This window comes from Simochromis diagramma, unplaced genomic scaffold (assembly GCF_900408965.1).
Source record: "Simochromis diagramma unplaced genomic scaffold, fSimDia1.1 OVJJ01000585.1, whole genome shotgun sequence".
Lineage (NCBI taxonomy): Eukaryota > Metazoa > Chordata > Actinopteri > Cichliformes > Cichlidae > Simochromis > Simochromis diagramma.
The window spans coordinates 4,904,591-4,918,699 of NW_024387398.1; the positions used below are offsets into that span (position 1 = coordinate 4,904,591).

General features: G+C 37.2%; 1 protein-coding gene across 1 annotated transcript in view; it reads left to right on the forward strand.

Moving 5' to 3' along the window:
* glrbb (glycine receptor, beta b) overlaps window positions 1-6,252 on the forward strand; it is a 30,726-nt gene extending 24,474 nt beyond the window's left edge. The window contains exons 9-10 of the mRNA XM_040010396.1: window positions 2,565-2,857; window positions 5,777-6,252. Coding sequence (XP_039866330.1) covers window positions 2,565-2,857; window positions 5,777-6,073 — 590 coding nt within the window. The 3' untranslated portion in view covers window positions 6,074-6,252. The remainder of the gene's footprint in view (window positions 1-2,564; window positions 2,858-5,776) is intronic.
* The last annotated feature ends 7,857 nt before the right edge of the window (window positions 6,253-14,109 follow it).

Genomic DNA, 14,109 nt, shown 5'->3' on the forward strand with positions numbered 1-14,109 from the left:
ATGTCAGAGGAATTGGTACACAAATTATCATCACTCACAGATCAGTGCTGTCGCTCTCTATACACAGTTCGCACGATTGCAAAGTGAAAGCAAAAAAACAAGCCCAAATTCAAACGCGATTTCAATATGTCACATATTGACAGTGGCTCACCGATGCCAATGACATAATTACCCAGCTACATTTCTGAAAGAATGCAAAAGCATTGACATATATTTTCCTTCCTACAATAGCCCGACGGGCAGGGCAGAGATAGATTTTGGTAAACCGACTGAAAAAATCGCTAGCCCCGGGACGTCGAGCTAGCGATATTGCAAGCCCTGTATCTGATTGAGGAATCACTCATCTTTGGAAAAGAGAGTTTATTACAGAGAAATGTCTCTTTCCAAAATAAAAGCTATACTATCCGCTTCTTCTGGGCTATATTCTCAGCAGCATATTAAACATATAAGGAGAATCATGTGCTAACAGCTGTCTAAATGACTCGGCTAAAGTTAGTAGCATGCTTGTTGTTTTTGTCTTTGCACTAGGATGATGTCGGCGTAAATGTGCAGTCATATTCGTTGTGTTCCCACTAGTGCTTTCAGGTTAATCTCGTTGAAATGACCTTAACGCCACAACACGGCAAATCTCCGTTAACGAGCTACCGCCGATCGCCCCGTGCATGGGGCTAGACGGCCAACACGTTAACGAGCTAACTGCGCTAACACACTAGTTCCCACCCATGTAATTGAGCATTGCGTGGCACATCCAACATACTGTTTTACTTTAGTCCATGACTCGCTTACCTTCAGGGTCATACGTCACATGAAAACCAAAATAATTCCAAACGCCAGATCTGAATGAGAGTGGGGGAGGTTCATGTTAAAAGGTGAGCTTAACTTCTGTCTCGCTAGCTTGCCCTGCGCTCTTCCTTCTGACGATGCTGTCTGTGTTGAGCGCTCAGTGAATCTGTGTTCGACTACTCCGCCTAGGCTGCACTGTCGAGCGCAGATCCACTGAGCGCTCAACACAGACAGCATAGTCAGAAGGAAGTTGATAAAATAAATTACAAATGTTGTATTGTTCGATACATATGCGTACCGAACCGAAAGCACTGTATCGAACGGTTCAATATCGATACGAATATCGTTGCACCCCTAATATATATATATATATATATATATATATATATATATATATATATATATATATTCAAATAATTAAAAAAAAAAAAAACTTCATTTACCTGTTACTACCACACACCCAATCCGATTGTTGGTACTTCCTGGCTTGTGTAGCCACTAGGTAACAAAAGCTCAACACGGCCCCTAGCATCCTGGAGCACTTCCGTTGTGTTTTGGAGTTTGTACGTGTTTTGTCTCTAGGGGCCACTGTAAATATACTTTTATTTATTCACTCCACATAAAATGTAATAAATAAATTATAAAATACAGAAACCAACTATTTACATTCCATACATTTCAACTTTTAACTACTTAAATTTTGAGCTTTTTCCTTTTAAACAAATTTAAAGTGAAACAACACAAAACACTGCAAACCACAACACAATAAAATATAAATTAAAATATGGGGGAAAAAAAGGGTGAAAAAAAGAACGCCCAGATCTTTAATTAAGGGAAAGGTTGGCATTTAGAAATATTAATATCACACTCAACTGACTGCGTTTTATCTTCCCATTGCACTGATGGGTGGACAGTTCTTAGGTGCATGTGCATGTTGTTTGTGGAGCCGGCTCTATATGATATCCTTTTCTTGTAGACTCTACGCTCTGCCTTTGTTTTGTCACTAAGATTGAAATGGTTCCAGACTTTGCTTCTTTTCTTGGTGTCACTCATTTTCTTTACTGTACCTTTCCAATGTGACGGTGTTGTCTCTTGTTGTTGCTCCCGGCTCTCTTTCTTTCCCTCTCCCTCCCGCTCTTGTTGTGTGCTACTGCTGTTGCGAATGTAACTACCGCCCCCTCAGCTCAGCGCTGAGCAGAGGGGGAAGGGGCGCAAACGCAAGGCTCTGTTTGCCATCTCTGCTCAGCGCAAACACACGGGTGACTTGCAGCGTGAAGCGAAAAACAAAAAACCCACGGCTCGCATCGTTCACTTCAAAGATCCGGCTCTAAGAGCCATTTCGTTCGCGACCCACCCATCACTAGTATCCTGTAAGGATGCTTTGGTGCTTTGCAAAGGAATCTCTAACCTGTAAAAATGATTTAAAAATGCTCTTTCATTAAAGGCTCTTTGAGCTCTTGGAAATGTCCTAATAAATGAGGTAACTCCGACATTCTAAAAGCTTTTTTGCAGATTAGTGTATTACTAAATGATTTTTTATTTTTTTATTCATTAAAGATGAAACGTATTAGTGTTCCCTCCTCAGCCGTAAGTTAATCAAATGCTTAACCTCTGTGATAAATAAATATTTTTGCTATACAGGGATGAAGGTTTTATGTTTTGATTACTAGCTGTTTTCACAGGGACTAAAATGTGCACATATCTCTCAATATAAAAAACAAAAAAATACCTCATCTGACTATGATGACTGACAAGGTCTCTTGTTATAACTCTCCATACAGGCATCCTCTCAGTGCTCTCTTTGTCCTCTGAGTGTACCTCCTTGGCCTCAGAGCTGCCTAAAGTATCCTACGTCAAGGCTATCGACATCTGGCTCATTGCTTGCCTGCTGTTTGGTTTCGCCTCGCTGGTGGAGTATGCTGTGGTTCAAGTGATGCTCAACAGCCCAAAACGCATTGAGGCAGAGAAGGCAAAGATAGCATCCAAAGAGAAGGCTGCAGGAAAGAGCCCTGCTGCCCGGAACAACACGGTCAACGGAACCGGAGGGACACCGCTTCACGTCAGCACCTTGCATGTCAGTATATTTGGTTTTTGATAATTTGAGTGTGTTTGTATCTGTAAGTCACCTCTAAGTAGCCTTCGTATGAGAGTTTGCATGTAGTATAACAGGAGCAATTCAAATGAAAATGCACCAGAGGACACATGCTTTGCATATGGTGCTCAAACTAGTGGAATCCAATTTTTGCAGTCCATTTTAGATCTTTTATCATGATCATCAACAGCTTTTACTTTTCAGAGTTTCAACTTTGCATATGCGTAGTATAATTTCAATGTCACCATTTCTTGTCCATCTATATGAGGGCAGTTGGTATAGGCGTGGCCACATTATGCGTAAAAATATATGCCTATGTTTGGAACGCAGAAACTCTGGTGCCAAAATGCAAAACCTTTTGTCTTCAAATACAAGTAGAAAAAAATCAATTTTTTGACACATCAAAAGCTTAAAATTTCCCATTGAAAGGCGTTTAAAACCTCTGATTTTGTTCTTTATTCATTTATATCTATTTAGTTTTTGCTAAAGAATATTTGGACATGGAGGCATAAACCAAAACATCTTTAAATTGCCTGAAACCCTAAATAAGAACTCATACATTAGACATGAATATTTGCATCATCCATCAAGATAACATCGAGGGTATTTATGTTATGTGGGACTTGATTTCAGTTGCATTTTGCTTAATGAGAGCACAGACGCTTGTGTAATCAATAATGATGATATCCATAACGACCTCTTTGGGTTTTGATGCCCCAGTAAACATTTTAACGATGGTGCATTTTTGTTGTTGAGTGACTGTTGAGTGTTTGGATGCCTGTGTATAGTTTTTTTGCTTTTATGTAACTCCCAAACCACATCAACAACCAGATCCAGTATCTGATAGGAATATTACGGCACTGAAAAAAGGGAAATCCAGTCATTAATAATTGGCATTGTGTCTGACATACACATATGCACAGCTTGGTCAGGGCTCAAGTCGGACACTTACATGCACAGGGAGGATGTTGCATGGGTCTTCCGATTGTATGCCCTAATTGCAATTAATTTACTTCTGAGTCTATGTTAGTCCGAACCACATTTGGTCTGAGAGGATTACATTATTCCATTGAGGTTTAATAGGTTTTCTTGTCAAAACCAAATCAAAATAATGAAGCTTTAATGAGCTTAATGACTTCAGTGAATAAGCATCCTTAGTCTGATTAGATCCTGTTCACCCCGCAAGCCTTTAGGGAAGTCGATGAAAGGGATTTTTTTTGGATGACATTAACTTAAGTCCTCCTGCAGATTGTTTTGTGTAAGCACAGGTTGTGATAACATGTAGAGGCTGTAGAGGAGTCACAAGAACCTAGATGAGAGAACAGCCATATTAGGCAAAATTTCATAAAACAAAGCAAGTCTAGTTTTGGCTCCAAAGATATTTTTTCCTCTTAAAATAGCCGTAGCTTTGATTTAGCATCAGAGTTCTATCCAAGTTTCAAGATCAAACAGCTCTTTTACAACATTTTCAAAGGGTCGTCTGTTTCCAATTGAGTCCAGCTATCTTGCATAGCCTCATTTCAATGCTCCTTTCAGTTTGGAGAAAAACCTCCATACAGAATCAATGTGACATCATCACTACTGTAAAGGAACAGAACAGTTTTTAATGTGTCAAAGAGTAGTTAGAGCAAGTGTGGCATTCAGTTACCTTTTGCCATAATAAGAGGTTTAAAAATGGCACAGTCAAAAATGTTTCTATATGCTGTTTTGTGCTGCTTGGTTCGCAAGAAAGCTATCTATACAAAGTACAGACGTAATGGAAAAGGGTTTCAGTTGTAAACCGCATGCAGTCTTAGTCTGATAAAGATAAATTCCAACTTGCAGAAAAATGCATGTGTCTGTATTTGTGTATTAGAAAATACTCTTATATCTTATGTGATGTTGTTGGGTACACTTACCTTCATAATTTGTTGGACAAAGACACAATTTTGCAGTTCTGCTTCTATACGCCACCACAGGGGATTTTAAATCAAGCAATTCGGATGTGATTGAAGTGCAGACTTTTGGCTTTAATTCAGCGAGTTTAACAATCAAGTCTTTAGGAATTACAGACATTTGTATACATAGTCTCCTGTTTTTAGGGCTTACTAATAAGCAGTTTTGTGGCCAGACCAGGCCCATTCCCTCATTATTTCATGACAAATGAAGCATATATAATGTGCTGGTATAGACTGATCAGCTCCATTAAAACTGCTCCTGTGCATTGTTCGCTGGGAAAGGCCACTTCCACTCAGGGTGTGCTTGGCTTGCAGCCGTGCTTCAGCATCGAAATAACATCCAGTTAAATGGCAGGACTCTGGGTTTCCTGGTGGAGCATGTTTTTGGCTCAAGTGACTGGATGTAATAGAAAACACTTTTGGCAGCTACTAAACAAGTAGAGAACGACTGATTGTGCAGCAAGAGGTAAGTGACAGGCATGAGGAAAGATGTGCAGAACTTAAACTAAAGTAGCAGATGAGTTCTGTCTGCTCTAATAACTTAACTTTGGTCAACATGGGAATAGTGTTCCAGTGTGAACTTTGCAGCTAACCATCCTTATTTAATTTCTACCAAGCTACAATACACTACAGTGCAGAATAATGCAGTAGAGGTATGGTTTCATTGGTTTAAAGTCTTAAATTAACTGAAGAACTTGCTGTACAGGTGGAATAATCTTGGGGCCACTGATAAAGCTACAAGCCTTTATGGATTGTAAAGTCAGTCTGTTGCTCACTCAACCAGTTTTGAACCACTTTGCTGTGGCTACTCTGCCTTAGAGGCTGCCCGTAGCGCTTTCGGAATATTACTCTAATCTTATCATGTCTCAGATGTTTCACACAGATAAGCGTATTTTTAGACAGAAATGATGCAGAATTCAATAATCAAGTCGGTCTGTGTCTGTGTGTGCTTTTGTCCACCCAGGTTGCTGAGACCCGCTGCAAGAAGGTATGCACCTCTAAATCAGACCTGAGGACCAATGATTTCAGCATTGTGGGTTCACTCCCACGGGACTTTGAACTGTCAAACTTTGACTGCTACGGGAAGGCCATCAATACTGGTTCTGGTCTCGGCAAATCCCAAGCAAAGAACAACAAGAAACCTCCTCCCCCAAAGCCGGTCATCCCCTCTGCTGCCAAAAGAGTTGACCTGTACTCGAGAGCTCTCTTTCCTTTCTCCTTCCTCTTCTTTAATGTGATTTACTGGTCTATATATTTGTGATTATCTTCAAATGATCTTGTATTATCGACCCCCCCCCCCCACACACACACACACACACACACACACACACACCGTCACAAGTTTCTTAACTGTCAAAGTGAACTTAAAGAAATGTGAAACCTACCCATACAAAATGATTTTTGAGAGTCATTATATATTACTATAATTGTTATATTTAACTTAAAAAAAACACACACATTGTGACCATTTGTGTATAAAAAAAAAAAATCATTCCAAATCAGTCTTTCTTATCTTTCCTAAAACGTAAGTACAAAACCTGAAGCTTTGTTTTTGTAGTACTTAAGAAGTTAATACAGGATTGCAGATAAAGCAACTGATGTGATGCAAACAAATCCACAAAGACTGATTAAGAAATAAACTGTAGACGCGCAGATCGATTGATGATGCTTATGGATTTATTAATTTATTTGTTTGATTAATTTTTGCCATTGCCCAGTGGGAGTATGCTCGCAAGTTTAATACGTTTAAGCGTTTTATTTAAGCTTTAATGCAACGTGCAACATTATAATTACCTTGCATGTTAAAATAATGCATGTATATGAAAACAAAGTATAAAAAAATATATATGTATAGAATATATATTTAATATATTTATTTAATATTATTTTGATTTGCTCTTGAGAAGATATGTGGATGCGAAACACTCTATTCCTGCTCAGACGGCCATGTGACACTGCCACTCCTCCAGCAAATGTAATATTTGACACTTTTATTGTGTGTAAATGGATCACTACTGAACTGGGACCATATGTTTGTGAAATACACAAGCAAAGAAAAATAAATGAACAAGCAACTTTTCACCATTTAATGTGATTAAATTGAACAAAGATTTAAACCGAGAACTGTTTTTCATTAATTGCTATGCTCCAAATATTCATCTTCTTTACCTTTTTTTTTTTTTACTTGTTTGTTGATTCTTACTCAGCCTACAGCTGGTTAACATATATTTGTATTGCTTACAATAAGACAAAAACGGTCTATATTTACAACATTTTCCCTTCTGCACTGTCCATATGCATTCTGAACATCATGCGACATCTGTTTCTTCACCTAGGCTTGACCTCTCCTAATCTGCTAAACCAGCCATCAATTATTCATGAAAACCTGCTTTGAAAATGACCCCAGACCATCACTGTGAGACTTCTCGTATGAAATCTGTCTCTGGCTTAATGAAGCAAGATAAATGCTGACCTCATGTCATGACAATAGGGTCATATTAATGAAGTTCGAAGTCATTTAGGGCAGGTTTGCTCATGTAACGGAACAGTTAAAGTGTTATTTGCCCTGATCTCCTGTTTTTCTTTTTTTCTTTTTTGATTTCACTACATGACAAAAACATTTTTTTTTCTTCTTCTGCAGCTGCCATGGTTACAGACAGACTACAAAAATCAGCCTATGACACAGAATGGTAGTCAGACTGAGACGGGGAAAAACAGTATTTGAAGCTTCTAAAATAACATTTAAAAGCATATAAAGTATGACTCATAAGAAAAGTATATATTTTACTGATTACATATTTGAGGTTAGTTTTAATAGCTCTGTAGACTCTTTCCAGGTCTCGCTGAATCACAAATGAAAAAGATTTTGCATTGCAGTGCCCCCCAATGGCGGCATCTAGATTTCTTTTAAGTGATGAGTCGATAAAATGCTCTCCTGGGAGAAAAACAGATGCAATGCCAGGTTTTGCACTAGAGTACTGGTATCACTTTAAAACAAAGAGTTGGATTTCCACTCTATATTTAAATACATATGAAATGCTACATGATATTTGCTTGGAAAGTTTATTTTTCTTCAGTTTTGTAAATAATCCAAGATTATCAGATATTTTAAACCTTTGAAGCGTTTTAGCACTGAATTGTCTTTATAAGCAGTACACATTGCAGCTGCTAGCTGAGGCTTTTATCTGCTCCAAAAATAAATATAATGATACATCTGCTAATAGGCTACCAGCAGTGGAAGCAATAAAAACAAAAAGATTAATGATGTCATTTATAGCACCGCAACAGTAGATGCAGCTCTTGTTACAGGTGTGACTCATCTGTCTGTGGTTTTGCGAGTGTGTGTGTGTTTATCTGTGTGTCTGTGTGTGTACTTGTGCTCCACCCCCACAACCCAGCACCCTGCTAGTAACACAGTGCAGTAACCTATATCACGCAGGGTGCTTTCTAATCCAACATGACCTCTCGCCAGGCACCCACCCAAGGCACCAATACAAGCACCATGACAGTCAGGCAATGATTAGTGGAGGAAGAGTTTGGGAGAAGAGGCCACAAGGCTTATTGGAAGCTCATTTACTTTAAACAAGGTTTTCACACATGAGTGTTGTGCTTTTAGAACCTTTCCCTAGGCACTGAAATAAAGAAATAAAGTCTAGACAATGATTTTCTTGTCAGGAAATTTATACCATTGCGTAACATTATTACCACAAAAAAAAAAATCCATTCAAAAGACCATATCGTGCAAAGAGTGCCATGTTGTAATATTTCAGTAACTATCACATCTATCAGCAAATAAAGTACATTCTGTTTACTTTTACTTTTTTCTCATGTTTGCACACTGTCATTGGAAATGTTTTATCTGAAACCGAAGACATAATGGAGTATTTTTTTCCCCAAAGACCAAAACAGATTTTGGGTCAGCTACAATTTTCCACTACCTCACCCTTCACAGGTACCATAGCTGTCTGGGTTTTGGCAGTACCTTAAATATGGTCGGTTAGGAAGTGTGGAGGATGCCATTTCCTGTCAGAGCTCAAAGTGGCTAAAAGCTTAGTTCCAGCCAGACTGAAAAAATCTGTAAAACAGCCTCAACCATGGGTCCCATCATTAAAGTTAGTTCTGCACAAGAGCAAAAAAGAGTGAGGAAAGACAGGGATGAAATACTGTCAAGTCAAAAAAGGCTGCACCTGGAAGAAATAGAGGGTAAGAAACAGTAAAAGCAGAAATTGAAGGATAGTAAAAGCTGATGAATAAAATAGTGAACTAGAGATTATAAAAGAAGCTAGACAATTAATTCCTTTAAAATAAAAATGTGGAGTCATCAGTTTTATCCAGCTCAGGAATCATGAAGCATCTTATTATTTTTAAGCATTTGGACTTGCAATGTTAAATTTACATATCACTTACATTTTAATTGTGTATGAATGACTATATTATAATAAAACAGGTGTTTAGGCAGAGCTATGTAAACCAGTTAGGTAGAAAGGAACACAGAATCCCGTGAGTAACATAATGGTATCATTAAATGATTAATTTAATGTAATGAATGACATCTTAATCTTAACCTTCACCTTTTCACCTCATTTAAAACCATAATGCAACAGCCTTAAATGCATAGATATGCAAAATGTGCATGAAGTAGTATGCTATGTAGCTGAAAAACAAACAAACAAACATACATCAGACATGGTCTTAAGAGTTTGAAAATGGAAGGCAGTTGCCATATCTTTTCAAGCTCTTAACAGTACCATGACAACCTACAGAGACATGCATCAGACATAATTTAGTTAGGAGAGACAGCTAGAAACCATTATAAACTTGCTTCTCTTTGAATGCAGTGTGGAGTTAGTTGTTTCATTACGGGAACAATCCACATCAAAGATCACTTTAAGTCTACCAGTAAAAGCAGCATTTTTAACTGTTTGGCCTGAAAACAGACTCATTAAAACAAAAATAAAGGGAACCCTGAAGACAAGATGACACCAAATACTAATAAATTCCTAACAGTGTCAGTGTCTAACAGTGTCATATATTCATATGATTATTATTATTTTATTTAGGTATTATTGAAGCATCTTCCTAAATGCTTTAAAGCTCAACACTTCACATTTTTCCTTAGTTTAAGTATATAATTTCTGCCACACAATTTCTCACACATGAAATATGATTCATAACTAAAGGAAACATTTTAATTACAGTATTGTACAAATGTCTTGAGTCACCACTCATTGCTTTGCTGGAGTCAGATATTAAAGTAGTCTTGAGCAATATTTTTTCAGGCTTTTTGGAGGTCTTTCAAAGTTTTGAAAGTTGGACATCTGCTGCTGCTTCCACACATTTTTTATTTGGCCATTTTAAGAAGAATGTTTGTTTGTTAACCCACGTAACCTGGACCTATGAATCATCCAAGCATAAAAAGGCACCTAACTAAAGGAGAGAATCAGTGACATATCAGACAACTCAGTAAAGCACTAGTTTTAAATTGCATTTTTAGTTACTGGTGCATATGCATATAATTTCTTCCCATTTCTTCAACCAAATCTATGAGACAAATGACAAAACTAACATTGACATGCATTTGCACCAACAAGGTGATTCCCAAAGCTATTAGCTGAAAATGTGGCATATCTTGGCATTGTGTCATTATAAAATATATGGAAAGTGGAGAAATAAAGGATTGAAGACCTTAAAAGTTGGTCATACCAAATATTGACTTTCAATCGCTCTGTTTTTGTCTTCTGTACTGTACTTTCATGTGTGAATGTACACATTCTAACAAATCACTGAACCTCATTTTCCTACAAAATACAAAGAGATGGGAGTAACTCAAGACTTTAGAACTACACTGTATTTTCTCTTACAAAACACAGTTTTTATATATTACATAATATTACTTACATAAGGACTAAGTGGGTTTTGAAAACTTTCATGTGATTGAAGGAAAAGTATTTTAGAGGCCATGTTGTAAGTGCATATGTGTAAAGATTGATTGAATGCTATCGATGCAAGCATAGGCAGTCAGAGTGTCCAGTCTCAGCACTCTCCCTGACCTTGGGACCGATCCCTGCAGGTTTAACTCCCCAAAATAATTCTAATAGCAGGATATGCTTGGCTTAGCAACTTCTGTGTGACCAAAGGCCTTGTTTTGTATTCACATCACCTCTTTACTGTATGCACAAACAGCCCTGAAGTCAGTGTCACATCAGCAGCAGCTGTAAGTCACAGAACAATGTTGTTTTCTATTTTCTGATCAACTAGCACAAGAAAACTAATCACTAAAATAAAAAAATAGTTATTATAATAATTCCAGTTGCATTTGTATCCATAAGTTCCCACTTTTAGTTGCAATTCCATTTATTAATAATAACAATACTACAAAAGAGCTTTTCAGTAGCTGAATTCCAAGATTACCAAATCAAGTCATCCAATCCAGTTTAAATGTAGTTTGCATTCAAAATTACAGCAAATGGTCGTCTTGTTTCCTTCCCACATATTTAAAAAGAAGAGGTGGCTCAACACAGTAGTTAACAAGCCCCTCCCTTTTGTTTTAAAATGAGTTGCTGATGTCTCATTTTTCAAAGAGCATATATCTTTTAAATAATATCTATATTAATATGTTTTATTTATATTTTATTTATTAAATAGCCTATAAATTATTACCAGGTCATTATATTTACTTTCATTTTTATATTCAGTTGCATTTTTCACAGTCTTTGAACATTTTTGGAAATGCTGCAAATGCTAGTCTAAACATCTGTTTGTGGGTGGGTGTTCTCATGCTCAGCTGTTTGATACCATGATGCATTTATTAGCGTTTTTTTCCCTGAGGTATTAAATATTTTACACACATAAACAACATGTTAACTAAGTTATATAATATAAAACGTGTGTCGCACAAAAAACAGCACATATGCCAATGCACACATTCATTGCTCGCAAATTTATAACACTGAGTTCATATCCTCCTCCTATGTGCTGTGCTTAGATGTGGATCTTGGAGTTCGCCTTTCTTGAACCAGAGGAGTGTTGAATTTTTCACTCTACACAATGTAGCCTGGAGGCAGCACACTTGCTTGGCGGTGGAGACTGTTACCTCATGATTTTAAGGAAAGACATTGGTATTATTTTTTAATATTTCCCCCATGTTTGGTCTAAATTCTTAACAAGATCAAAAATGTTTGGACCAACCAAACATTATTGTCCCTGTCAATTATTTAGAGCCCAAAAGATGGGAAGAAAGGGCTTATATTCTAAAATATCAAACTTCCCTTGAAATACAGGATTAGTCAATAGAAATATGGTTTAGCTGAAACTTGTAGTCTCGAAATTTGACAGCAGTGTGGTCATGTCTGACATTTCTTTCTGCTTTCTGTGCTGGGAAGTTCCTTAGAAATAGGAAAAGGCTAGAGTAGATGCGACCCTGCTGATTTTTCAAGTAAGAACTGAACAAGAATATTCGATATTAATTGCTTTGTGTTTTGGTCGTATTTACCCAAGTGGATGCACAGTTAACTAATTTCTAATTATTATTTTATTAAACAAAAACATGCCAATGCTAATTGTCTTGAAATTCTGCACACACCTGCTTTTAAAGTCATTTCAAACATAGAGTTTCAAAAATATAGAATAAAACAATGCAGAACACAGAAGACATTTTGCACACTAACTTGCCTTTAAATCATCAGTGAACTATGAGTAAATACATGCAAACACATACAATAATAGCCAGTAAATATTTCATACTGATCCTGCTTACAGAACAATAAAAATCAGCATACTGTTGCAGAAAGGAAATGTGCTACTTCATTAGTCAGTGTGTGGCCATCACAGCTTAAGTGTCTTCTTGAAATAGTCATAAGTGGGACACTAAATTGCTGCTCGGTTGTGCTGTGTACCTCTCGAGATAGGGGAGCCAACTAAATGTCAGAAATGTAAATGCTTTCTAGAATGTGGTTTTAGAGCATATCTGGAACACATACACCTTAAGAGCTAAATAGTTCTCAAAAGTACATTGAGTTAGTTTTACCAGCTGTTCGCAATGACGGTTTCACAAGGCAGAAACAGTTTTATTAGCATATGTAAAATTCTCATTCTACTCTTTTGCTTTTTTATGTAAAGATACCCCATGTAAACATTCTTACACAGCTTGTGGGGTGATTTGATTAAGAGTTCTGAGCTGTTGATTGTGTTTAAAATGTTACTCACACCCCTAAAAACTAATTAGATTACACTTCAGCATTGTCACAGTTAAATTATCTCACAGGCTGCCAATTCTGCACACTGGCAAATGTGCTCTAAACTAATCACACTGGAATTGAAATTCTTACTAACAGCAGCAGCAAAAGGAATCCATGCGTGGCAGAACCTTTAGACAAGGTCAAACAGGAGAACATATGTGTCCCTGTGGAACACAAGCAGTTGAGTATAGAATTAAATTGACAGATGAAGATACCATAAGAAAGCAAAGTTTTTGGTGTTTGGTTTATTTACATAAAACGAAGGAAGTGCAGAAATACATAAAAAAAAATACCAACAGGTTGAAAGGAAATAGTGGTGTCATACAATTTAATTCTATTGTAATTTGGGGTATAATTCTTTTTGGTAACTAAGACAGCAAAATTCTGGCACCACAGTTTTGCAGGATTATGACCAGGCAGCAAACAGGATTTTGCTTTGATGCTCCTGGTTGACTGGAGTCTGCCTGTCTTCCTTGTGCTCCTTGTGCCTGTGTAGTTACTCCAGCTAGCGTTAGGTCAGGTTAAGTTAATTTGTGATTCTAAATTGGCTTTAGGTGTGAGGGTGAGTGTGAATGATTCTCTGTCTCTCTTTGTTAGCTTGTGATAGACTGGTAACCTTTCTAGCATGTACCCTTCCTCTCAACATTCAGTAGCTCCAGCTTGAATAGTTGGAGATAGACAGATGTTTACAGATACGAAGTTGAGGATGAAGAAGGATAAGGGTGTATATCTTTCTGATGTCTGTATGAAAACTCCATCTTTGCATTTTACTTAAACACAAAGAGCTACCAACAGAGGCCTGGTTGTCCCAAGCCAGCGCCTTTATAAAGGGCACAATGACAGGAGAAATTACTTTTGTGCGTAAGGCAGCAGTGCTAAAACACTAAGATACTTTATTCTTTGTCAGCCATTTCAAAAGTGAGTGAAAATTGGAAATTAAAAACATACCATGGGAAATTAAGAATTACCTTCCTAAAATTAAACTGTAGCCTACTATAAGTATCACAGACATGCACACAGAGCTTTTTTATGTGTAATAATAGCTTATTACAGATATTCT